The sequence below is a fragment of the Amblyomma mixtum genome, chromosome 9 (assembly GCF_055824585.1).
Source record: "Amblyomma mixtum isolate Tamu chromosome 9, ASM5582458v1, whole genome shotgun sequence".
Lineage (NCBI taxonomy): Eukaryota > Metazoa > Arthropoda > Arachnida > Ixodida > Ixodidae > Amblyomma > Amblyomma mixtum.
The window spans coordinates 62,483,313-62,511,188 of NC_143020.1; the positions used below are offsets into that span (position 1 = coordinate 62,483,313).

Below are 27,876 nucleotides of genomic sequence, written 5' to 3' on the forward strand. Positions count from 1 at the left end.
GCCCGATGGAGCCCAAGGGGTGAATTTTATATCCGAATTTTGTATCCGGCTTAGCTTGTACGTGCAATGATTTACTCGTCGCAACCAACGTTTTTGGTCGCAACTGCGTACTGCGCGAATAGAAACCATATGTGGAGACACTTCTCCACGGTATTCAAACTACCTGACGCGTTGAATGCGCAGCACTATTATAGAAGCGTCTTGCTCGGTGCCACCACGCGCAACGTATGACGCATGTATCCTGAACTCGTAGCATATGGCCAGGGACTTTGTTTAAAAGGCCCTGATCATGCACAAAGTTCTGAAGCGAAAGCTTCACTATGCTGGTCGCGCTTTAAGCTAAACTGATTTTTTTTTTGAGTAAAGGAAATGGCGCTGTATCTGTGTCACATATCTCGGTGGATACCTGAACCGCGCCAATATGGGACGAGTGAAAGAAGAAAGAGAGAAAGAGGTGACGTAGTGGAGGTCTCCGGATTAAGCCCGAGGACATCATCATCATTAATTTCGACCTCCTGGGTTTCATTAACGTGCACTGACATCGCTCAGCGCGCGCCTTTTACGTTCCGCCTTCATCGAACGCGGCCACCGCGGTCGAGTTCGAACTCGGGTACTCTGGCTCAGTAGACGAGCGCCTCAACCGCGGAGCAACCGCGGCCGGTACGCTTTAGCTGCGAAACCACTCTCCCAGGGGGACAGTTATGCGCATTTCTTTCGCTTTCGAAGCTGCCGCTCTTCATAGGATTCGTAGCTTAAAAAATAAGAAAGGTGTCCATTGTCCAAGGGGGGCCAGTTATGCGCGCCTTTAATTCGCTTTCGAAGTACCCTTCCTTTTCCCCAACATACAGGGACTTCAGTATTTATCTGCCAGAGTAAAAAAAAAAAAAAAATCTGGGCGCAATCTAATGGCCTGTCATCAAGACCAAACCTCGCTGACAAGATAGCGTACGTGTTGTTTTGCGTTGAGTTTTACGGCGCATAAGCGACTTGTATGGAGCTTAAATCTGACAGTTTGATAAGCTTTCTTTTTCTTAAAATATAAAAACAAGACATGTGTCCACAAGCCCTTTCAATAGCGAGCAAAAAACAAAGGCAAAAAGACCGGCCTACATTCAGAATAAAACAATGAAAAATGTTTTTTCCTCATAACTTTGTCCAGCTTTGCCCGTTAAGCTGTGCGTATATGTTTGTGCGTCCAATATGCAAAGGTGGCATAAAATGACTTCAGTGAATGCCTCCAATAGGAAAGACAGCCCATGCACTATGGAACAAAGCCTTTACATCAATGTATAGACAAATAGTGCAGAGCCTTTTCTTTTGATCTGCTCAACAAATGAATAGACTTCCGACTTTGCATGCATGACTCTGAAGATATTATTGATTTACGATAGATTTATACTGTAATCTGGGAATTTAAATTCCTCTATAGCGGTTTGACACTTATTGTGTTGTATGCATCATTTCTGCAGTGAGCACAGATTTATCTGATATTATATTCCTCCAGGCTTCACATTTAATGGAATTCGATATATGCTTTACACAGTTTTTTTGCTTGATTGAGCATTTGATGATAAACGCCAAGAGCTTTCAACCTGAAAACTTAACAATAAGCAAATTATTTTTACTACCATTTAATCAGACCAGTTCAGCTGCGTGATGCCCAATTACGTAATCATATGACCCAAGTCTTGCATGAACGTTTTAACCCTTGCTCTCTCTATTTCATCAAAATGCCTTACCTTTAATTAAAAATGAAGTGGGTCTTATTTTACCTGAGCACTTACTTGAAGGATCTTTAAACATATTTTTTCTATACATACATATATATAATGATTTCAATGAATCGTTTGAGTCAACATGAATTCCATTCAACTCGATGCATCTTAAGATTTACTTCAATATTTCATTTAGAAGTCTTTATTTATTTACTTATTTATTTCGTACTTCCTCAAAGGCCCTCTGATGCGGTATCACATCACATGAGTGCTTTACTGAGCATAACAGTGCTTCAGTTGATTTGAATAGTGATGAGAACCTCAGGTGGTCGAAATTTCTGGAGCACTTCACTACGGCGTCCCTCATAGCCTGAGTCGTTTTGGGACGACAAACCCCAATAAACCAAACCAATAGTGATGGGGTCAGTGTGGAGCACAATGTGGGCAGCCAATTCATTTCATGCCTTTCACAGTGCGTACAAAAAATGAAGACAGATGTTCAGACTTGCGGGCAGGCGGAGGATAGGTGGTCTTTCCATGGTTCATGTGCCTCGAGGTGTGGTAGGCAGGGATGACAAGACTTGTGCACTTTATCATAACAGAATTCATGACATAGACATAGTCTTGTGATGTGACATCATTTAGTTAAATTTGTGAGACGAGCACTGCATTTTAGTTTGGTGACACTTTCACGATAAGAACAAGCAGAGAAGATGAACCTACAGCGGCGTGGTTTTGCACTGCTTCCAGTGTATTCTTCAATTATTAAGATTAGGGTCCCAATTACTCATGCACACTCTAGTCTCGACAAATGATTTCAACGATGGTGGTTGAAAGCTTATAAAGTATAGAGCTTATAGAGTGCCGTTTGAAAAGAATGTTCCCTCTTGATTTCTTCGTGCCGAGCTTGTGCAGCAACTTCATCTGCTTTCTAATTGCCACCGATACCGAAGTTGCTCGGAACTCTGCAAACGGCTGTTGTTACATTGTGCATGATGTCGCCGATTTGTGGTGTAACTGCATTTGTATTGTAAAGTCAGGCACGCGAGTATACTTAGAGAGCCAGTTGAAATGATGCCGTTCACAATGTTATTTATTATTTTTTCTAGTCTCAGAGAGGGCGTAACACACTGCAATGATGATGGGTGCACTCTGAGATAGTAGTAATGTCTTTCTCAATTGTTTTGTACTATGGCACTGCCAAGGTAGCATTCTGATTTCGAATCATTGGCATAAAATGCTGCATATTCATCGTATTTTTAGTTTTCTAAACATTTTTGCAATATATGCTCATTAGCCATTTATTTTTTGTGAAAATGTGTTAATGTACGGTAAAGTGAAATATGTACAAGATAGCATTATGGCCTGCGTTCTTTCAACAGCAATTCAGAACATCAGCACAAGCCTGGATTTTCTATAAATGATGATAAACTGGTTACGCTCGCACGTACAGTTTCCAGACTGGCTGTCCGAGCAGCCAAAGCAATGGGCTGCGGCCCACAGTCAGTCGGTGAAGCAGCCTAAGGATTGGATTGGTAGGTGGGCAAGATGTGTGGATCCTAAAAGATGCAGTTTAGTTTTCTTGCTAAAATTAAAGCCAAAGAGCCACCACTCCTGTTGAGCCTTCACATCACCTGCAGGTATGTATGAACTGCATAGTCATGAGTATGCACTCCCTTTTAAGCATTCAACCCTTCGTCGTTGCAAAGCACAAATTTTTTCTGTTGCACCATCCAGTCTTTCCCACATCTTTTGAAAGTAAACTGGGAGTTTCCCATACCTCCCCTATCTGTCTTCTCTCCATTTGATGGCACTAAAATTTTGAAAGCAACATTCGCAGGATGGATGCTCCTCCTGAAACAACACGTATCGCTGGCTTGGTAGTGGGAACCGTCTTGGGTTCCTTCTTTTCTTCCACTGTTCTTTTATGACTGTTCTTCAGGCACAAGCTGACAGCAGCACATAACTATGGGGCTGAAACACTGGCCTAAGCTCACAGCATAGCCTGCATTCATACCCCAATTCTCAGCATTCTGCTTTTCCCATTCACTGTTGCATACAGTGATGCACCACAGCCACTTTTTCTTGAGGTGGAGCCTTCGTCATCAGGAGGCTCGTAGATTTAGCCATGCGCAAGGGGGATGTGCGTAGACTGACAAACCAGTGCCCAGTGGTTCCTGGAGCCCTAGCAGAGGCAGACAGGCCCTTTCATTGTCCATTTACTCCAGCCAGTTTGGACAGTATGGGCTGTTATGTTGCTCCTCTTTGTACTTTGCGCAAAGCTGCAATTGCGGCTTCAGTGTCGCTTCATGGACACATGGTGACTGGTAAAATTACTGACAAACATTTCCTCTTCAATTTTGTGAACCCAACTACATCCACAGCAAAACAAAAGTCTCTCTAGCTCACCCCAAATACACCCTTGTGCTCTTCCAGACAAATCGAGAAACCTCATCCCAAAAACTTCCTAATCTCATCTGGTAATCCAACTCACTACCATCCAATACTGTGTCTGCCTTCTTTCAAGATATGACCCGTTTGTAGTACGAGACAAAAACCTGGAGAAGCTTCTGAAAAAACACTACCTGCGTTTGTGGTATTCTTTACTGCTGTCATCTATAATTTAGTGCTGTCAGTTAGTGCTGGTACTAGTGCTGTCATCTGTAACTGATAGCAATTCTTTCCTGGATGCAAGGCAATATGATGTCTAAAGATGCTCGAAGTATAACAAAATAAAGCAAACAACAGCTTTTTGAAGAACTGCAATGCTTTTGAATTTTAATGCACAATATGCCAAGCAAGTGAGTTTTACAAACACCCAGAATGTATTCAACATTTTGAAATAGAAACTGCCAAAAATTACTACTCATGTACACTTGAGGAATTTCATACAATGGACCCGAATTACAAGCTTTACAATACACTACAAGATTACAGTGTTTTTTGCAGGCTCTAATCACAGTATTCTTTGTTTCAGCAGCCACGACTCTTGCAGCGTGTTATCATGAACACCTTATGTAAATCGAGAAGGCTTTTTCAAGTAACACCAAAACAACAGAGAAGCTACCACAATGTCAAATGGTCACAAATAGCTGAAATTCTGACAACGAAAAAAGATTAAAAATGGTGCCGACACAATGCTCCAGAAATATTATACAATTTATATCCAGCAGAGACAGTGCTCAGAGTAATGGTAAAGCAGATGTTAGTGAAATTTTTTGTTAGTCCTCGATCCAAACAACAGAGAACTCTTCAAATCGCAAAACTAACACAAAACACATAACTTTGAGGCTGGACACCTGCTAGTCCTCACTCATTCTTGCCACTAACACTGCTGGAATAAACACACAAAGATTTACACAAGAACAAGTTTTCCTCGGTTGTCATACACACATTTACAGGTTCAGTGAGATAAATGATTGAATTTATACTGATCGTCACAAAAATTAGCTCACTCAGGCTTAAGGATTAAAAATAATTGTTTTGTGTATTTTTGCACCACAAAATTTCTTCACTGAGGCAGCCTGACAACTCCCAGCAGCGATAAACATTGGATATCAAGTTTTTGAAAGGCACTCTCCAACAAGAAGTGATGTCATACAGGTATGACAGTGATTTCATTTCCATCCATGCACGTTTGCGAGCACAGCATGCTGACTCTCCGCGTTCCGGAAATACTTAGCAGGAATATGTAGCCTAAGGGAACAGCAAACGTTGTTTTCTGAAAACTCCCTCAAAGTGAACAAAGCTTACAAAGGTATTTAATGATGCAGGTTAGCTACCAGCACCTTTCATAGGGCATTAAGCTAGAATCTCGTTAGCTTGCAAGCCGCCGCGGTGGCTCAGTGGCTATGGTGCTCGGCTGCTGGCCCGAAAGACGCGGGTTCGATCCTGGCCGCGGCGGTTGAATTTCTTTGGAGGAGAAATTCGAGGCCCGTGTACTGTGCGATGTCAGTGCACGTTAAAGAACCCCAGGTGGTCTAAATTTCCGGAGCCCTCCACTACGGCGTCTCTCATAGCCTCAGTCGCTTTGGGACGTTAAACCCCATAAACCAACCAACCATCATTAGCTTGCATACAAAATGGCAGCTAGAAACACATTTTGACCAAAAGCATCACGAACCAGTGCTACTCTTTGTGAATTGCCTTTTTGTGCCGTTTCAAATTATCGCTCTGGATGAAACTCTTTTCGCACAGGTCACATTGGTAGGGCTTTTCACCCTTATGGGATCTCACATGCCTCGCAAGACCTGAAGGTACTGCAAATGCCATGGGGCAAAGCTCGCACCGATACGGCTTTTCACCCGTGTGGGTACGGATGTGTTTCACCAGGATGCTCCTCTGTGCAAAGCTGCTGCCACATTCGTCACAACGGTATGGCTGCTCACCTGTGTGAGTGCGCTGGTGTTGCCGTAGGGTGAACTTTTGTGCAAAGCTGCTACCACAGTGGTCGCAATGGTAAGGACGTTCACCTGTATGAGTGCGCTGGTGTCCCTCCAGATGGGCCTTCATTGCAAAGCTGCTACCACAATCGTCACAATGGTAAGGTCGCTCGCCTGTGTGAGTGCGCTGGTGTCTATCTAGATGGGCCTGTTGTGCAAAGCTATTTCCACAGTCCTTACAATAGTATGGCCGGTCACCTGTATGGACTCTGAGATGCTGCACTAGATGGAATCTGCTTTTGAATCCCTTGCTGCAGTGGGTGCATTTGTAAACCTTATTTCCTGTGGGATTACCCGAGTCATTATCCATGCCAGAAGGAGCAGATTCCATGCAGTGGCCCACAGGGTGCTTTTCACTGGTTGAATCTTGCACAGGAGGTGTGCCATGGTCGCTCTGTGTGACAACTGAACCTGCGTTGCACAAGGAGAGTACTTCAAATGAAATGCCTGAAGCAACAATCCACAATTCACCAAGAATTAGAAAGAAAAGTTTAATGCAGGGGACACACTCATCAAAAGCTGCATATGTCTATCAAAACTTTTATTTAACAGATCTGCAAAAGAGAACTCAGGCCTGAAACAAGATGTCTCTGCAGTGACAGGTGGGCTTCACAGCAAAACAAGTGGCAGTCAGCTATGCTTAGCATAGTGCACAATGCCATTTTTTTTTCTTTTATTTGCTCCTCAGACCGTGTCTAACAGGAGGAAAAGGCTAAAGGCTATAAAGCCTCAGGGGGGCTTGGTCTCCTCTACAATTTCTTGCTGCAATGAACAGAACCCATATCGGTCCTAGTTCCATGAGCATAGTTGACATATCACAGAAAACAACTTTCCAGAATAGCGAAGGCCCATATCATCATCAATCATCACAGTTCATTAAACTACAGCTTCCATACCCTACAAACTTCTCTCTGAAAGACAACCTTCACGAAAGCATATAGGGAGAAAAACTGCAGATTCTAACCTGGTGAGTTCTGCCATGAAAGTACACCATGTTTGTGGTCCCCGGAGCTCAAACCTGCATGTGAAAGCCAGATTGTATCCATTAACACAAAAGATTACGAGTGAAAATGCTCAAGCGGTGTTATCTGCATGAGGTGGTGAATATGGAATACACACTCGTAAAACAGCTTTCCCAGGTTCTGTAAATACAGTAGGGCGAACTTGAAAAGAAGCGAGTTCCAAAGCAAACATTCCCGACTTTCAATTCTGCATGCAGATGACTACTGTACTCATGCTCACGAAAAACTGACAATTGCTTACAAATTTATAGGCTTACCGGAACAAAGCCGACAGCCATTACATCAACAAATGGACTTGCACAATTTCTGGCTTCAAGAGAAGGGCAGTAAATGTCTGCCTACACAGGCCTAAGAAATAACGAGTGTCAGTTATTTTGAATAACACAACACATTGACAGAGCACTCATCTCGTAATAAACCTTTTACACCCGTTGTACTGCGCACAGGGAAAAAAAAAAGACTTTCAGAGCATAGTTACTCATAAAAACGCCCAGGTTACAGCTGCCCACGAATGTTGCCAATGTGCCCAACATAATATTCCGCCTCCACATTCTCTAAGAGTGCAACTAATCAAGTAGAAGCACGTCCGAAACTGCACACTACTCGGTCTTAAGTGCAGTTAGAGCATACCATATTTACTTTTGTGACACCCACATCTCAAATCTCGGGAAAAGAAATCAGGGCGAAAAAAAGGAGGAAACAACCGTGACGGAAGTTTCTCAATGCGCTGCTCTGAAAGAGGTTTAAGGTGGCCAGATATTCGAACACCATAGACAGCACGGAAGAAGTCCATCCCTGAGAACGTGCTGATCAGGTGAGCTCATTGGACAGTAATGAGAGTGAGAGCTGATGATGCATCTTGGTATAAGGGACCATCATCAACACAAGGGGAAGTCTAAGACCCATTTCCAGGCATTAACCCCAGCAGAAGCCAGGGACAAAGCTTGAGTATCGTACCACCAGTGGGTACCCAGTGGCACAGGGAATCCAACCCAGCACATCCTGCATGCGAGATGCACGCTACAATGACTAGGCCACCGTTGCAGGGAGAGTGAATATGGCGAGAAACAGCGAGTAAAGGTGCGACTTGACATCAACTGTTGCATTATTTAAAGGAGAAATCACAGCAGCACTACAATCGTTTTACGGACATTTCATGATGCAAGGAAACCAGTCAGGCAAAACTAAAAAAGAACAATGGGGGTCAGTAAAACTGATAAAACTAGCGCTGTATTGCACAATAGTGCATAGCATCACTACAGCACACAGGTTAACAAAAACACAAGGAAGTTTTTTAAAAAGCTTCGCATTATAACAAAAGAATTTTCACCTTAAAGAAAAATAAAAGCTAGTGCCACCATCATGAAATGAAATCCATACACGATGAATTCCATGCGTGCAGATCAACATACAGTATTGTCAAAAAACTAGAATAAACATTGTCATAGTACGCTCCATACAGCCAAAATGAACAATGTCAGAATGCAGGCTAAATGAACACAGCAATGGATATTGTTTGGATAGAGTCAGTAATGCTGTGTGCAATGACAAAATGACACCATTCAGTTGTGAACAACCACAAGGAATCATACTGCACTCTTCAGCAAACCCAAAAGGACACCCATGAACCAGTAAACAGCGGCAAATACAATAGAATATAAAATTCACCACACGATACAGCACAGATTTTGCAGAGCTACAGTCATCATAAAGCCCCAACCAGGAGAGCAGAGTGGTGGAGTTGCATCAAATTACGTAAGCAAATCATCGCATATTTGAGGCCATACAGCACAAGAATCAGGAAAAAGATTGATGTGCCATACCCAGAGGCACGAAATGCTGCAAGTTCCAAAGCATGCAGTTTTCATCATTGATGTTTCTGCTTCGATTGAAAAATTAAATAATGTATAAATGAAGAAATCATTTCGTCCATATAACGGAACAATCACACAAGTACCAGCATAATTGCATTTCGTGCTGACAGACGATATCACTCATTAAGTTCTTCACAATGACCATCACCTGAGAGGTGATCTTGCTTTGATCTCCGGAAAACAGGATGGGGTCGATCCACCATATTTTGCACGAAAACTAAAGGGATCATTTTCTGCCATGTATATTTTTGATTGAGCATAATATTTCGGAATCAATGGGACTCCTTTGTTAAGGGTGCGCACCAGATGCTTGTTTTTTTTTTCAGTTCTCCGTGTCACAAAGTTACTTGAAGAAGGGACATGCGATGTCCTACTGACACCGGCACAGACTTTCTTACAGAAATGTGCAACATATTTGGAATGTTATAAGTGCCTTAAAAACATATGCCAATCTGACCCATTAACATCAGGAATGCCCGATGGCCATTCAGCCTCTGAGTGACCAAATAATGTGATTCTACTAATACTACTAATTGTCCAACAACAGTACACACGTTGCAGGCTTTACTCAATTGCTCTATGTGGTCAGGTGTACTGCTAATACCCCGACTGGTATGGGAATTCCACTGAGAGCTTAATTTAAACTGTTCAACCATTGCACACCAATGATTTCAGCTACACGACTTTCGAGCTAAGCAGAAGAAAGAAATTTGTGTCTATTTTTATTCCCTTTTTCCCTCTCTGTCCAAAACCTAATGCCATTCCTGTGAAAAAAATTATTTTTGAAATGAGTTCACAAAATAAACTTGTTTTGAGGGCAGTCCCCATGTTCCTTAGTATTAAATGCCTGTAATTCCAGCAAAATCATTAAAAACGCTTCCACCTCACTTTGTGCATAAACACAGTGCACTGGGACCATTGCACAAGCAATCTTCTAGCTTGTGAGCATCATGCAATGGAGCCATGGAAGGCTGGCAGGCGTGGCACTGAAGGTTTCTTCCTCTGGAACCTTGTACAAATTGGCTTATCAGTAACAGCCTGCAAAATAACGGAGAACAACTAAGAGTCACTATAAAACAAACACAAATGCCACAAGCAGCGGAATCTGTGCTGCGATGTATATGGCAAAGCACAAAGGAATGAGAATGCGCAAAATCCTCGCCTGACTAAACATTCTGTCACCTTCTTTGTTCTAGATATGTTCACAGCAGCAGGTTGCATTCAAAGGTTCTTACTCTGTGTCCTCCTAACACTGCACCTCATGCCTGCTATTCTGAACAGAGCGCAGCAGAGTAAGGAGAAGTGTCCAACGGCACACAGCATAGTTTATATGCTTTGTGTATGGAACACATATAATGCAGTCCTGGATCAACGGACTGAGTCAGGAGTACACTCACTCAGGCTCATATTCAGCAACCGCGGTGGCTCAGTGCTTATGATGCTCGGCTGCTGACCCAAAAGACGCGAGTTCGATCCCGGCCGCAGTAATCAAATTTCCTTGGAGGCGAAATTCTAGAGGCCCACGTACTGTGCAAAGTCCGGGCACATTGAAGAACCCCAGGTGGTCCAAATTTCTGGAGCCCTTCACTAGGGTGTCCCTTATAGACTGGGTTGCTTTGGGAGGTTCAACTCCCATAAACCGTAAACTCAGGCTCATATTCAGATGACGATCTTGAGTTATCAGTGAGTCCAAACTCACATTCAGGTTATGATACGAGTCATGAGCAAGTCCGCGCTCAGGCTCATATTATGATCTGTGTTTTTGCAACGACGGTGCATGCTTAGCTGTTTTTTCCTCAATTTTTTAAAACATGATGAAATAACAGCGCAAGGAACGGGACGAAAACACGAAGGAAGAAGACACAGACACAGGCGCTGACTAACAACTGAAATTTTATTTCGAAGCAGGACACATATATAAAGTACAAAGAGGGGGGTGTGTTTATATATGTGTCCTGCTTCGAAATAAAATTTCAGTTGTTAGTCAGCGCCCGTGTCTGTGTCTTCTTCCTTCGTGTTTTCGTCCCGTTCCTTGCGCTGTTATTTCATCATGGATTACCAACTAGCCCGGCATCTTGCACTTCTGATTTTTAAAACAGCGGAGAGGAGGAATGATCTACTGCCCCAATCAAGGACACCTGAGGGAGAGGCAAGCTGGCGACATCTGTGAGCGACCGAAGAAGAGGATACCGCAGAACCAAGGAAGACTGCATTTTCTCCGATCCCCATTGCTAGTTTAGGTGGGTGCAGTAATGAGCTGGTAGCTTTGTCTGAGTCCTTCCATGCTGTTGAGAGTTGTGGCGTAAAGGCAAAATAGAAATGATCAGCATTGTGCTTAAAAAATGCGGCCCATGCAACTTTAAACATGTAACCGAAAACATCAGGGTACAAACCTAACCCAAAGGGCATCAGGCCAAGAACATGTGTTCGTGTGCCTTAATTCAGATATCTATAGCCAAACATACGCACAGCCGAAAAGTATGACCAGACTACCAAGCAGGCAGCAGATAAGAAGATGAGAGACTAGTCATGCTTTCCCTCCACATATACGGCTGCAGGGACGTCAAGGGATAATGCAGTGCGTCCAACACTGAGGTTTTTTTCACCAGGGCTAAGGCAGGGCTGCCAACTATCCCCCCTACTTTTCATGGTATATGTGAGCCAAATGGAAAAGAGGTTGGAAGAGAGTAGGGTAGGAGTTGACGTGAGTTATATGCAGGATGGTCAGAAGGTAAACCAAGTGTTGGCTGGACTAATGTATGCGGATGACATTGTTCTACTAGCAGACAAGCGAGATAGGCTGCAGGAACTAGCTAAAATCTGTGGTGAGGAGGGCAACAAGCTAGGACTCCAGTTCAGTAGAGAGAAGTCAGGGATAATGGTATATAATGATGAGAAGGGAGACCCACTAGAAATACAGGACACTATGATAGACCATGTGAGAACTTATAAGTATGTGTATGGCTAAGTGAAGGGAAAAAATATCTGGAAGAGCATGAGAGGATTCTGAAGGACAAAGGCAAAAGGAATTCAGACATTATGAAGCACAGAGCACTATGGAACTATAATAGGTATGAGGTGGTTAGAGAGGTATGGAAGGGAATCATGGTACCGGGCCTCACATTTGGAAATGCAGTCCTGAGCATGAAATCAGAAGTACAGTTAAGTCTAGAGGTCAGACAAAGAAGTGTAGGAAGGCTAGCCTTGGGAGCCCATGGGAACACTCCGAATGAGGGAGTCCAGGGAGATATGGGTTGGGCGTCGTTCGAGATTCGGGAGTCAATCAGCAAACTGAAATATGATCAGAGACTAACTCAAATGGAGGAAACAAGGTGGGCAAAAAAGGTGTACAAGTATCTGTACATGAAAAGTATTAACACAAAACGGACTAATAGAGCCTGAAAGCTAAGAACGAAGTATCTACGGGTGAGGGATGGGACGCAACAAAATACCAACGTGAAAGCGGAGGTAAAGGAGACGGAAAGAAAGATGTGGAAAGAAAGAATGCAGGAAAAATCGGGACTAGGTATATACAGGACACGAAAGCAGGACATCAAAAAAGAGAGGTTATTCGATAATTCGCGGGACAGTTCACTGCTTTTTGAGGCTAGGACAGGGACTCTGAGAACAAAAACGTATAGGTCCAAATTTGAAGATGTGGATATTTTGTGCTCTGCTTGTAAAACGGAAACAGAAACCATAGAGCACTTGGTTCTGAGGTGCGCAGAACTGCGCCCAGCCCTCCCAGAGGGGGCAGCAACGGCCATAGAGATAGCGCTGGGATTTACTGGAGAGGACGGGCGAGTGGATGGGAAAAGCGTGACATTGACGAAGGGGAGGTTGGAGGATTGGTGGCGGAAATCAAGGGAGGGGTGAATTTGGAGGGGAAAAGGATAGCCAAACTAGACATTGCAAGAGCGAAATTGAAAGAAAGAGAAAAGAAAAATCAATTAACAATGGGGGAAGTATAGGCTAGGTGGCAGAAGCTGCTGCACGATACAAAGGGTAAAGCCATTATAATCCATCCATTCATCCATGGCATCGACCGGCTACCAGCTTACAATGCGACCGTATGCTTTGCCACAGAAAAATATTGACTTGTGATGTAACATCACTACGTTTGTGGCTGTTGAATAATCATTGCTGTCGTGAGATGTGGCAACACAGTACGTAGGTCAGGATGAGATGTCCTCCACTGACCGTTAGAAGGTACGACTAAACATACATATATCGCAGTATTCATGCACTACAACCAGCGAAAACAAATTTCAATCCGGGAAGTGAGAAATATGTGCACTACCCAACATAGGGTTCACTCAACCAGAAAAAGAATGCTTCAGTTGTGATTTCAAGCTGAATATCCAACTGCACTGCTGGCTTACTTTTATGCAATTTTTTCACATGAAACTTCCAAGCACAATTATTATGCCAAATAACAGACAAGAAAGCTGCTATGAAATAAATAAAACGATGGCAAGAAAAAGAGGCATTACCGCAACTAAGAAAGCCAACAATTTGTGAACCTAGAGGAGATAGTGCGTAACTTGCAAGGAACTCTCACAAAAGCACACAATGGCAAATGAGTCGTCAGACACCAAGAAAGAGCAGAATGAAAAAATTGTACAACACTTCACAGAAATCGAAGGAATATAGGGTAGAATACAAATGACAGCTTCGAATGGGAAAAAAAAAAAAAGGATTAATCAAAGCTCAAAAAAAAAAAACAGCCAGTAGAAGAAAACAATGAACCACTTTAACTTTTTAGGCGAGGTGGCACTCGCCACCGGCCTGATGTAAAAAGGATGCCAACAGTTATCCATTTATCTAGGGGAGATCTCTTGGTGCATGGTAAAAAGACATGTCCCACAATACATATTTTACCGGACAGCAGCATCAAGATATGGGTTGGCGTAGACTGGCTGCAGTTCTTCCTCTGGCTACTGGTGCTACTCCAATGTCTGCAAAACTGAGAACATACAAAAAAGGCCCAAAACACACACAAAACGACATCAGCCTTGTTCGATATGGCTATGGCATGTAGTCCTGCTTTTTAAAGTAGACCATTCAGTGGAACTGGAGGGCATCATGCATTTTTCATTCCTGTGTAGCAGGTATAATAGGACGCGGAAAAAGGGATTTTATACTTCCAGGCCAAGGAGACTACTTCTGTACACAAAGAAAAAAGGCCTGTCGATATGCCATAACTAGAAGCTGTTTGTACCAGTTTTGGGCATAAACTGCTGGTTACACGTACCATTATTGGGATATGGTTCACCAGCTTCCACAAGTCACCACAATGCACCACGAACGGCTATCACACAAAAATGGCCACCGAATTCATAAATCATCAGCCTTTTTACCGCAAAGCTCTATACTGAAAAATAACTGACTGTTGCATTTCCTCTGCGATTACGAAGACAGAAGAACACAGACATTTGAGAAGAAATGCGAACGTGCGCGCTTTCTCCAAGAACATGCTACACGAGAAATAAGACGTTCACTGGCGATCGATTCAGTGAGATGGTCACGGCTGAAGATACACACCTAATGAATTTACATAAATCAACGCCAATTACAGCTTTGAAATTTATTGCATCTACTTGCCCGAATTTGCAAGTGTTGAAATAGCAGATTCACTGGAGCAAATATGTCTGGTATTGCGGTTATACACTTCTGCAGCTTTCACGTTACTGGTAAAGGCGCTAATAAGCCCGAATCTTTCGTAACTGCGCGGTGACGTTTGGGAACGCGCACACAAAGACGGACCGTGCCTTCACTAGCGCACGCCGCAAAAGTGACGTTCACCGGGTCATACGAAGTTATCTTTGCTCTGTAGATGATGATGATGATGGTGATGTCCTCAGGCTTAATGGCACATACCCTCGGCGGGAGATTGGCCAGGGTGCATAGCGGATACAAACACAATCATGTACAGGGAATGAAGTATTTTGAGACACAAAGCTAGAATTTGTACAAAACAAAAAATACGGAGAAGGACAAGTAGTGAATTGACATTGATGAAATTAAATAATCGTGAATATAATGGCACACTGCTTTCAGGGCATATCCGTTGGCGCTTGCCCCGAAGGATAGGAGAATCGGAACAGATCGAGAAAGCCCAAGCCGAGCGAGGGGGATCTCCAAGTCAATTCTACGGAGAGGAGCGAGCCGCCGGCAGAAGAGGAAAAAATGTTCTATAGACTCAATTTCGCCACAAGACTCACAAAGGTTGGATATCGAAAACCCCGATCGGCATAAATAAAGATTTAGCCGCGGTATCCTGCAGCACAAAAGAGTCATGGACACCTCACATTGCCTCAAATTGCACATCCGCACGCTCCAAGGAAATGCCAGGTGTTGAAAATCCGCTGCAGCAAGGAGAGGCTCATGGCTCAAGGAGTGGGGACGCTGGAATCGCTGAAAGCGTGCTAGAGTCAAGTAAACAGTATTTGGGATGAAAGGGACAATAGGTCCATCAAGGGCAGACTTTGCTAAAAAATCAGCCCTCTCATTAGAAACAATGCCACAGTGCCCAGGGACCCAGTGAAAGCGTACTTCTGTAACATGTGGAGAAATAAAAAATTGAAGGGAATGGCTCATAGGAGTATCCCTCGAGTTTTCGAGCGCTGTCAAAAAAGAAAGGTTGTCTGAGAGTATAATAACCCGAGTGATACTGCAGGGAATCCTTATTAAGGCCAACTCAATGGCCAGAAACTCAGCTACAAAAATAGGGGTATAGTCAGGGGACCGAAACGAGTAGCTCCAATCAAGAGCCCCTGAGTAAATGCCAATAGCTGCCCTTTCATTTTGCTTGGAGGCATCTGTATAAACGGCAGTATGGTTAGGGAAATTGTCTAGGTACTCCTCTATAAGCCCATTTAACACAATGGCAGGCAGGTTTTTACCATTCCTTGGGAGGGTGTTGTCAAAGAAGACTGCCGTATCAGCCCACCTGTGGTTGACTAGTACTAAAGATCTCATTCACACAGAAATATTTGACAGCAGGGAATTAGTGAACACCACGTGAGGGAGCTTAGTGAAAGTGATTGGGTAGTGGTCACTCGATGTACCGCAGTCAACTGTACACCACGAAGATACAGCTATACCATTAACAGCTAATGTTAAATCAATAGCTGAGCGAGAATTTGCCCTCATGTAAGTTATGGCACGACTATTGTAACAGCACACATCGTTTGCTGACATCTAAGACCAAAGTAAATGCCCGCTAAAGTCTGTTCTGAAACCCCAAATAACATGATGTGAATTGAAGTCCCCAGCTAGAACTACTCCTCTGTTGTTGCGCAGTAACGCATCGAGCCCATCCATCCTACGGACACCTGCGGGGAAGTAGATATTTGCCACCGTAACAGGGGCGCACTGCGGAATAATGATTGCAACTGCTAGTATCTCACAATCAGTTCGCATAATTTTGTGAGACACTTTAGCACGATGAAACAGTTTCATTGAAACCTATGTTAGTAAGCCCCCACCCCTGCTGTTTGGGCGATCATTTCAAAAAACGAGAAATTTTTAATTGCGAATGGGCGATTAGGATTGAGCCACAATTCCTGTATTAAAATGATGTCTGGACTATGTTTAAGTATAAGCTGCTGTAAGTCGGGGAAAGATGATGAGATAGAGCGACAATTCCACTAGAGAACAGATATTCCTGCCATGATTATTGCTTTAAGAACGAAGCCACAACAGCCTCTTTCAACACATCTGTTTTCTTTGAAATTCCAGGCGAACCTTTCTTAGTCTTATTATGCGGATGGTCAGATTTTGAAGGAGAAGAGGAAGCACGACGCTTCCGAGATGGAGTAGTCCTTTCAACATCTGACTGACAAGCGTCAGGGAGGGAGACTTGGTCAGAGTCATTTACACCCACGGACGTGGAGGCAGAAGGGGTGGTGGGCTGAATATTATCAGCAGTTGCAGAGGAGGGAGGACAGGCAGACGGGGCTAGGTTACCTAAAGCTGAGGAAGCAGCCTGCGTGGAAATGACCTGGGACAAGGCATCGCTGAATGTACTGATCATGCGGTCAAGTACACCAGCAACAGCCTTCTCCACCGCAGCAACAACGGACTTAGTCAAGGCTGCGTCCACATCAGTAGCGGTCGAGCGGGCAGCACTTGCGTATGAGCTCTGCCGTCTGTCAAGGCAGGCGTATGCATCAGCGCGCGAGCGCCTGTCCCGCTGAATAATGTCCAAGACAATCTGCTCATCGGCACGCTTCGGGCAAGCGGGGTCGTCAGCTGTGTGATCAGAGTGGCAAAGGCAGCAGCTAAGCGACTCAGAAGAGCAAATGTCGTGTTCATGATCACCGCCGCAAACGCGACAGCGCGTTGCGGACTTGAAAGATTTGGCACTGTGACCGAACCGCCAGCAGTTCTTACACTGTAAAGGACGGGGCTGCAGTGGGTCCACGTGTAGCGGAAGGATCCACACCGCGGATAATTCCTTTTACGCAGGCAAGTTGCTCTGGAATAAATACCTTCACTGGCAGTGAGGCGAAAGAGGTGCATTGCAGTAAATCGGCAACACAATCAAAGTCAGCCGACTTGCACAGAATTCCTCTCATGCCAAATGGTCGCACCTCCGAAATCTCAAGATAGCGGCTGGTGGCTGCCTTCAGCTGCTCCTGGATCATTCGAGAGTTTATTTTAATTACACCATCTCCTACAGGGACCAGCGCCACGGGGATAAGCTTGACACCGTTTTGACTGAAAGACGTTAGCGGGAGATTTTCAGCCGGCAAACTGGCGAACCAGGTTACCGGACCTGAGCCCGGGGAAGACATAGCCACGGCGGAAAGCCTACAGAGCCTTGGAACCTACATCCAAAAAGAGGGGAAAACCTGGCCAAATCCCCCACTCTCGGAACGGCCTCACCAAAATTTGAACACAGGCCAGAAGACGCAGAGGCAGGCCAACAACTCCGGCGAAGAAGTTGTTGTTGTTGTAGCCTTTGACAGAATGGCACATACCGACACTGGGGGATCGGCCAAGAATCGGGAGGTAAAGGTTGGCATTCACCTGTACATAGTAAAGGCAAAAGCAAAGCACACGGGCGAAGAAGCTCTGTAGGCACATTCTTCTTCATCCTCACATGGATTTCTTTCTTCAAAACTTCTTCTCAAAGACTGACAACACACAAAAACGAATTCGTAAACAAACAGAATGAGGAGCTAGCACGGATGGGTGGATGGATGATATTGGCTTTATCCTTTGTATCGGCCGAGAGCTGGCGCCACCTAGCCTATACTTCCCTCATTGTTAATTGTTTTTTTCCCCTTCTTTCAATTTCGCTGTTACAATGTCTAGTTTGAATATCTTTTTCCCTCCAAATGAGTGCCTGTCCTAGCCTCAAAAAGCAGTGAACAGCCAATTTTCAATGAACTATGTATTAGCGACGAAGGAAAGTTGTCAGTTGTCAGTGGCCATGGAGGTTTTTCTTCCTCCATGTCAGTGGCTGTCAGCTGTGATATTCCAACGCGACCGAAAGCAAAACCGAATTTCGACACTGTTGGTTTCGATATCGTACCCGATGGAGCGCAACTTTTACGTGCAATGGTTTCTCGACGCTAATGCGTACTGCGCGAATAGAAACCATATGCGGAGATTCTTCTTCACTGTATTGAAACTTCACTCCACCGACGCGATGAATGCGCAACACTAGAATGCGTCCAGCTCGACGCCACCACGCACAACGTATGACGCGCGTATCGTGAACTCAGAGCATATGTGGCTAGGAATTTTGTTTATAAGGCCCTTATCAGGCACAGAGTGTTCAAGCGACTGCTTCACTACGCTGGTCGCGCTTTAAGTTAGACTGGTTTTTTGAGTAAAGGAAATCGCGCAGTATAGTATGTGTCACATATCTCGATGGACACCCGAACCGCACCGTTACGGGAAGGGAGCGAAAGAAGAAAAAGAGAAGTAACCTGCTCGCTCATTAGCTCTGTGTCCCAAATTTTAGATTTAATTATACTCCATTCCCTGTACATGAGTGCGTTTGTATCCGCTATGCACCCTGGCCAATCCCCCGCCGTGGGTATGTGCCATTCAGCCCGAGGACATCATCATCATCATCATTAGGTGTGCTCTTGGAGCGCGAGGCGTTGCGCCTCTGTTTCTGACTTCCAAAATATGTAGCTACCGTATTTTCCGGTGTATAAGACGCGGCGTTTTTTCGAAAATCTTGCTGGCGCGTCATATACAAGGGTGCGTCTTATATGTGAATTTTTTATCTTTTTTGCGAGTTCATCGATTACTCCGGTTCATGCTCAAGCTTTTTTCACCTAAAAAATATCACTACCAATAACGCGGTTGTAACACGGTTAATACTTCAATACCGGGACCGCCGTGCGCGACATTCTAGGTGATCTTTATCATGAAACGGCGGGGATGACGACTTCCGGGATCACAAACGCGCGGCTGTTTCGGAGTCCCCAAGAAAAAGTAATGAGAAGCTCAAAAGATGGTGACAATCGCCCTTCTCGCCATTGTCAAGACAAGCCGGCGTTCTTTTTTAGTCACCCTTTGCAACTCTTTTTGCTCCGTGTACGTAGTGCATGTTTCAGCCGAGTTGCTTCCAGAAATGGGTGAACCTTTTGATAGCGCATCTGAAGATGAAGACTTCGAAGGTTTCAAGTAGAAATAAAATGTTGTTATGGACATATGGGGAGCTGTATCATTTTTTCTTTCTTTTTTGCTAAAACGTGGACGGGTATGGCGTGAGTGGTTGCCATTTTCGATCACTTAGCGTTGCTTAAGAATTGCTCACAGGTACGGTGCATTTCGCGATAGTCGCGCAAGCGTGTTTAATTAAGCCTCACTAGCCTAACTGGGTAAAACTGGGGTGCGTCTTATATACGAACTTTTTCAGTGACAGCTGCATATAAGGCAGGTGCGTCTTATACAAGGGTGCGTGTTATACACCGGAAAATACGGTAATGTTGTCCTGCACCTTGAGGCGCGATTTCCACTTTTATAAGCTAGGTTTCGCCTTTTAACAGTCCAAACCTTTTTTAAATTTGTGCGACTCACCTTTTCACACTTCCAGTGTAATATTTCTTAGTCAACCTGCAGTCTTTTTAAATGACACCTGGTCTCGTTTGTATACTCCGAAGATGTGTTTCGTGCAGTCTCTCCTTCAGTCAAGACTGCATTCGATGGGAAAATGTCATCAAATGCAATCTTATGCTATCTTCGATATATGCTTTACGCAGTCTTCTTGCTTGATTGAGCAACTTTGATAGCAAACGCCAAGAGCTTTCAACAAGAAAACTTCAATATGCAAATTATTTTTACTTCCATTTAATCAGACCAGTTCAGCTGTGTGATGCCCATTTAAGTAATCATATGACCAAAGTCCTGCATGAAAGTTTTAATCCTTGCTCTCTCTCTTTCTGTGATCAAAGCCTTTAAGTAAAAATGAAATGGGTCTTATTTCACCTCAGCACTTACTTGACAGATCTTTACACCTATTTGTTCCCTATGTATATATATATGATTTGACTGAATCATTTTAGGAATCACCATGAATTCCATCCAACTATAATAGCTTTTACCAGGTGTATCTTAAGATTACATCAATATTTCATTTAGATTTTTTTATTTATTTGTTTCTTACTACCTCAAAGACCCTTTGAAGAGGTATAACATCACATGAGTGCGTTATAGAGCATAACTGTGCTTCAGTTGACGATCTGAATAATGATGGGGTCAGTGTGGAGCACGATGTGGCCAGGCAAGTCATCTCACGCCTTTCGCAGTGCGTACAAAAAATGAAGACAGGTTTGCAGATGTGCGGGCAGGTGGAGGATAGGTGGTGTTTCCATGTTTCGTGTGCCAGGAGGTGTGGTAGGCAGGGATGATAAGCCTTGTGCACTATATCATAACAGAATTCATGACAACGACACAGTCTTGTGATGTGACATCATTTAGTTAAATTTGTGAGATGAGCACTGCATTTTAGTTTGGCGACATTTTCACGATAAGAACAAGCATAGAAGATGGACCTAAAGCGGCGTGGTTTTGCATTGCTTCCAGTGCATTCTTCAATTAAGATTAGGGTCCCAATTACTCATGCACACTCTAGTCTCGGCAGTACAAATGTTACATAAGCTAATGATTTCAACGATTGTGGTTGAAAGCTTATAAAGTATAGAGCTTATAGAGTGCCATTTGTAGGGAATGTTCACTCTTGATTTATTCTTGCCGAGCTTGTGCAGCAACTTCATCTGCTTTCTAATTGCCACTGATTCCGAAGTTGCTCAGAACTCTGCAAACGGCTGTTGTTACGTTGTGCATGATGTCGCCGATTTGTGGTGTAACTGCATTTGTATGGTGAAGTCAGGCACGTGAGTATGCTTAGAGAGTCAGGTGAAATGATGCTGTTCACAATATTATCATTTATTATTTTTTATAGTCTCAGAGAGGGCGTAACACACTGCAATGATGATGGGTGCTCTCTGAGGCAGTAGTAATGTTCTTTCTCAATTGTTTTATACTATGGCACTGTCAAGGTAGCATTCTGATTTCGAATCATTGGCATAAAATGCTGCATATTCATCGCATTTTTAGTTTCCTAAACTTTCTTGTAATATATGTTCATTAGCCATTTATTTTTTTCTGAAAATGTGTTAATGTACGGTAAAGTGAAATATGTACAAGATAGCATTATGGCCTGCGTTCTTTAAACAGCAATTCAGAACATCGGCACAGGCCTGGATTTTCTATAACTGATGAAAAACTGGTTACGCTCTCACGTACAGCTTCCAGAAAGGCTGTCCTAGCAGCCAAAACACAGAGCAGTGCACCACTGCCAGTCGGTGAAGCAAGCGACTGCATGGCTTGGTAGGTGGACAACTTGTGCGGTTCCTCAAGGATGCCGTTTAGTTTTCCTGCTAAAATTAAACTCAAACAGCCACCACTCTTGAGCCATCACATCACCTGCAGGTATATATGAAGCGTATACTCATGAGTAGAGGCCGGATTTTTAGGCACTAAAAAGCACGTTTTAGGCGCCATAAATAGGCGGCTAAAATTGGAATTTAGACAGCTAACGGAGAAAAAAAGGCACTCTAAATTTTATCAAAAGTGCACACAGTTCTGAACTTCAGCGCACAATATCTGCCGTAAAATAAAACAAAAACACAGCAGGAATGATTTGGGACCTTAAGCAAGGTGCGAACATTCGAAGCAGTTTTTTTTTATGGCTGTCGCGCAACTTTTCGTACAATACACATGCTTCAGCAGAGCAAAAGGAACTGTTACCAACCCTTTTAAAACACTTTGGAATACCTCGAAACAAACAATTCGCTTGTTGTGTACAAAAGTAGAAACAATAAACACCTTAACAGGAGGCCATGTATTTAGAAATTGATAGAAACATTGTCAATTCAAAGCATCTGACAAATAAGTTCAGTCTTTGGTCACACAGAAATTGAACATATATTGCAGGCATACACGATGCTTCAACATTAATAAATATGTTGTCATTTGTGTAAACAGTGTTTTATAGTTTGTCGCTTCACGTGTCTGGAGCCACGCGACTATCAAATGCTGCTTGCCATTAGAAGGGTCTGGAAACCATAAATACGAAGTGCTAGAAAATGTTGCACACAGTACTGCTTGATGCGGAATATGCCGAAAAGAATCATAGTTCTGCACGGGCCTACTACATCCACGAGGATCCATGGTATAATAAACATCATCCATCTAGAAATCACTGTTAAAGCTATAGAAGCAGTAGCAGACAAGCACCATCTCCAGGTTGATGGACTCAAATTTATGCCTCTTATCAGTAAGAACAAGCTTGTATGAAGAAAAGGAACGCTCAACATCAACGGATGTTACAGGAGCGTGCTTGTATTAGGAACATTTGATGGCTTTACACTGCTCGGTATCATAGAATGTTCACCGGTAAGAACTCCTGAAATTTGCTTGAGGACTGAGAACTCCTCGTTTTTGTCCAAGACGGACTGCAACTTTGCGCGGATTTTCTCGGCAACTTCTCCGTGTTGAAGAGCAGCGATTCGTTGCTGCACATTCTCAATTAGTCCAATGTTGGTAGTAACATTGTTTGAGTCATTTACTCTATGGTTTGAGTGCACGAATGCGTTTTCGTATGCACGCACGATTGCCAGCTGTCTAGTGTGGCCTGCTCCAACAAGATTACCGCCAAATGCCATTTGATGAAGACGGCATGCGGCTGGGGCACCAGAAGCGAAAATAAGGCAGGTTACCCAGGTGGAAATTTTAATCAGTTAAACTGTTTCCACCAGGTTTATGGAACATTTTACAGTTGGTTTCATTTGGAACCAACTGGGAATTCTTTGGACGAAACTATAACTTACTCTGTATACTTTCCGAAATGTGGTGCCATCTGGTCAACTACCACTTTAACAGCCAAAGTCATCAACAAGCTGCCACAATAAAATGACAGAAAATAGGAAAAAGGTTGCTTCGACATTTTCGGCTGACGTGGTTGGTATTGTGTGCGTAGCCGGCGTAGGTGCAGTGTTCACCACAGCCAACTGAAGAGGTCATCTAATGTTGCCACGTGTGTGTTCAACTCAAAACTGAAATGGATTCGAAAGCAAACATAATCAGCAAGCAAAACTACAGGGTATTTCAGGCCCCTTTTCTGTAAAATAGGGCATTTTTAGGCACCGACATCGGAAATAGGCATTTATAGGCACTGACACACAAAATAGGCACTTATAGGCACTATAAAAATAGTATTAAACATATTGTCAACACCTAATTCGTGCTCATATGTAAAAACGGTGCGCCTACGAAGCGTTAAAAAAAATAGGCATTTGCCTAAAATCCGGTCTCTACTCATGAGTATGCACTCCCCCTGATGCATTCAACCCTTCGTGGTTTCAAAGCACAAATTTTTTCTGCTGAAGCATCTAGTCTTTCTCACATCTTTTTAAGATGAGCTGGGAGTTTCCCATACCTCCCCTATGAGTCTTTTCTCTCTATTTGATGCGACTAAAGTTTTGAAAGCAACATTTGCAGGATGGATGATGCTCCTGAAACAGCACGTATCGCTGGCTTGATAGTGCGAAGCGTCTTGGGTTCCTTCTTTTCTTCCACTGTTCTTTTATGACTGTTCTTCACGCACAAGCTGACTGCAGCACATAACTATGGGGCTGAAACACTGACCTAATCTCTCAGCATAGTCTGCATTCATACCCCAATTCTCAGCATTCTGCTTTTCCCATTCACTGTTGCATACAGTGATGCACCACAGCCACTTTTTTTATGAAGTGGAGCCTTCGTCATCAGAAGGATCGTAGATTAAGCCATGCGCAAGGGGGATGTGCATAGACTGACAAACCAGTGCCCAGTGGTTCCTGGAGTCCAAGCGGAGGCAGACAGGCCCTTTCATTGTCCATTTCCTCCAGCCAGTTTGAACTGTCCAATAGGGGCTGTTATGAGGCTCTTCTTTGTACTTTGCGCTCGGAAGAAAAAGAAAAAGAATAAATTAAGCGTGTCGGAAGGGACGCTCCTAGCGTGGAGCTTGTACGGTCAAAGATCTGTGAAGAAATTGCAGTGTTCCACTCTGCTGCAATGGCGGCTTCAGTGTGGCTTCATGGAAACAAGGCGACTGGCATAATTACTGACAAACACTTTCTCTTCAATTCTGTGCATCGAACTATATCCACTGCACAACAAAGTCTCTCTCGCTCACCCCAAATACACTCTGTGCTCTTCCTCACAGATCGAGCAACCTCATCCCAAAAAACTTCCTAATCTCATCTGGTAATCCAACTCATTACCATCCAATATTGTGTCTGGCTTCTTTCAAGATATGACCCGTTTGTAGTACGAGACAAAAACTTGGAGAAGCTTCTGAAAACACACTACCTGTGTTTGCGGTATTCTTTACTGCTGCAATCTATAAGTTAGTGCTCCTACTAGTGCTGTCATCTGTAAGTGATAGCAATTCCTTCCTGGATGCAAGGCAACATGATGTCTAAGGATGCTCAAAGTATAACAATAAAAAAAAAAGCAAACAGCAGCTTTTTGAAGAACTGCACTGCTTTTGAATTTTAATGCACAATACGTCAAGCAACTGAGTTTTACAAACAGCCAGCTATACAACATTTTATAATGAAAACTGCTATAAAATACTACTTGTGCACTATGAAATTCAACACAATGGACCCAAATTACGAGGTTTACAATACATTACAAGATTACAGTGTTTTTCGTAGGCACTAATCACAGTATTCTGTTTCAGCAGCCATGACCCTTGCAACGTGTTATCATGAACACCTTGTGTAAATAGAGAAAGCTTTTTCAAGTAACACCAAAACAACAGAGAAGCTACCACAACGTCAAATGGTCACAAACAGCTGAAATTCTGACAACGAAAAAAGATTACAAATGGTGCCGACACAATGCTCCACAAATATTATACCATTTATATCCAGTAGAGACAGTGCTCTGTGTAATGGTAAAGCAGGTGATAGTGAAATCTTTTGTTAGTCCTTACTCCAAACAACAGAGAACTCTTCAAACCACCAAACTAACACAAAACACATCAATTTGAGGCTGGACAGCGACTTGTCTTCACTCATTCCTGCCACTAACACTGCTGGAATAAATACACAAAGATTTACATAAGAACAAGTTTTCCTCGGTTGTCATACACACATTTACAGGTTCAGTGAGATAAATGATTGAATTTATACCGATTGTCACAAAAATTAGCTCACTCAGGCTTCAGGATTAAAAATAATTGTTTTGTGCATTTTTGCACCACAAAATTTCTTCACTGAGGCAGCCTGACAACTGCCAGCAGCGATAAACATTGGATATCAGTTTTCGAAAGGCACTCTCCAGCAAGAAGTGATGCCATACAGGTATGACAGTGAGTTCATTTCTATCCATGCACGCTTAAGAGCACAGCATGCTGACTCTCCGTGTTCCGGAAGTACTTAGCGGGAATGTGTAGCCTAAGGGAACAGCAAACGTTGTTTTCTGAAAACTCCCTCATAATGAACAAAACTTACAAAGGTATTTAATGATGCAGTTAGCTACCAGCACCTTTCATAGGGCATTAAGCTATAATCTCGTTAGCTTGCATAAAAAATGGTAGCCAGAAAAACATTTTGACTAAGGACATCACAAACCACTGCTATTCTTTGTGAATCGCTTTTTTGTGCAGTTTCAAATAATGGCGCTCTTTGAAACTCTTTTGGCACAAGTCACATTGGTAGGGCTATTCGCCCTTGTGGGATCCAATATGCCTTGCAAAATCTGAATGTCCCGCAAAAGCCATGGGGCACAGCTGGCACTGAAACGGCTTTTCACCCGTGTGGGTTCGGATATGCTTCAGCAGGTGACTCCTCCGTGCAAAGCTGCTACCACAGTGGTCGCAACGGTAAGGACGCTCACCTGTATGAGTGCGCTGGTGTTGCTCTAGGGTGTTCTGCTTTGCAAAGCTACTACCACAGTGGTCACAACGGTAAGGACGCTCACCTGTATGAGTGCGCTGGTGTTGCCGTAGGGTGAACTTTTGTGCAAAGCTGCTACCACAGTGGTCGCAATGGTAAGGACGTTCACCTGTATGAGTGCGCTGGTGTCCCTCCAGATGGGCCTTCATTGCAAAGCTGCGACCACAATCGTCACAATGGTAAGGTCGCTCGCCTGTGTGAGTGCGCTGGTGTCTATCTAGATGGGCCTTTCGTGTAAAGCTATTTCCACAGTCCTTACAATAGTATGGCCGGTCACCTGTATGGACTCTGAGATGCTCCACTAGATGGGATCTTGCGCTGAATCCCTTGCTGCAGTGGGTGCATTTGTAAACCTTATTTCCTGTGCGATTACCCCGGTCATTATCCATGCCAGAAGGAGCAGATTCCATGCAGTGGCCCACAGGGTGCTTTTCACTGGTTGAATCTTGCACAGGAGGTGTGCCATGGTCGCTCTGTGTGACGACTGAACCTGTGTTGCACAGGCAGAGTACTTCAAATAAAATGCCTGAAGCAACAATCCACAATTCACCAAGAATTAGAAAGAAAAGTTTAATGCAGGGGACACACTCATCAAAAGCTGCATATGTCTATCGAAACTTTTATTTAACAGATCTGCAAAAGAGAACTCAGGCCTGAAACAAGATGTCTCTGCAGTCAAGATGTCTTTACAGTCACAGGTGGGCTTCATAGCAAAACAAGTGGCAGTCAGCTATGCTTAGCCCCATGCACAATGCCATTTTTTTTTCCCTTTTATTTGCTCCTCAGACCGTGTCTAATAGGAGGAAAAGGCTAAAGGCTAAAAAGCCTTACGAGGCTTTGGTGTCCAGTACAATTTCTTGCTGCAATGAACAGAACACATATCGGTTCTAGTTCGATGAGTATAGTTGACATAGCACAGAAAACAACTTTCCAGAATATCGAAGGCCCATATCATCATCATCCACCACAGTTCATTAAACTACAGCTTCCATACCCTACAAACTACTTTTTGAAAGACAACCTTCACGAAAGCATATAGGGAGAAAAACTGCAGATTCTAACCTGGTGAGTTCTGCCATGACAGTACGCCATGTTTGTGGTCCCCGGAGCTCAAACCTGCATGTGAAAACCAGATTGTATCCATTAACACAAAAGATTACGAGTGCAAACGCTCACACGGTGTTATCTGCATGAGGCGGTGAATATGGAATACACACTCGTAAAACAACTTTTTCAGGTTGTGTAAATACAGTAGGGCGAGCCTGAAAAGAAGCGAGATCCAAAGCAAACATTCCCGACATTTAATTCTCCATGCAAATGAATACTGTGCCTACACTCATGAA

At 43.6% G+C, this 27,876-nt stretch overlaps 2 protein-coding genes across 2 annotated transcripts in view; both read right to left on the reverse strand.

The window, feature by feature from the left end:
- LOC149329307 (uncharacterized) overlaps positions 1-18,932 on the reverse strand; it is a 28,279-nt gene extending 9,347 nt beyond the window's left edge. The window contains exons 1-5 of the mRNA XM_089559226.1: positions 13,935-18,932; positions 9,942-10,091; positions 7,122-7,175; positions 5,848-6,568; positions 3,713-3,812 (exon numbers count right to left, since the gene is read on the reverse strand). Of these exons, the coding sequence (XP_089415352.1) occupies positions 3,713-3,812; positions 5,848-6,568; positions 7,122-7,175; positions 9,942-9,972 (906 nt within the window). The 5' untranslated portion in view covers positions 9,973-10,091; positions 13,935-18,932. The remainder of the gene's footprint in view (positions 1-3,712; positions 3,813-5,847; positions 6,569-7,121; positions 7,176-9,941; positions 10,092-13,934) is intronic.
- A 190-nt stretch (positions 18,933-19,122) lies between these two features.
- On the reverse strand, positions 19,123-27,727 carry LOC149329308 (uncharacterized). Its single transcript, XM_089561925.1, has 2 exons — positions 27,596-27,727; positions 19,123-27,023 (listed from the first exon to the last, which is right to left on the reverse strand). The coding sequence occupies exons 1-2, from the start codon at positions 27,675-27,677 to the stop codon at positions 26,299-26,301; spliced, it is 807 nt and encodes a 268-aa protein (XP_089418051.1). The 5' UTR covers positions 27,678-27,727; the 3' UTR covers positions 19,123-26,298.
- Positions 27,728-27,876: the final 149 nt, after the last annotated feature.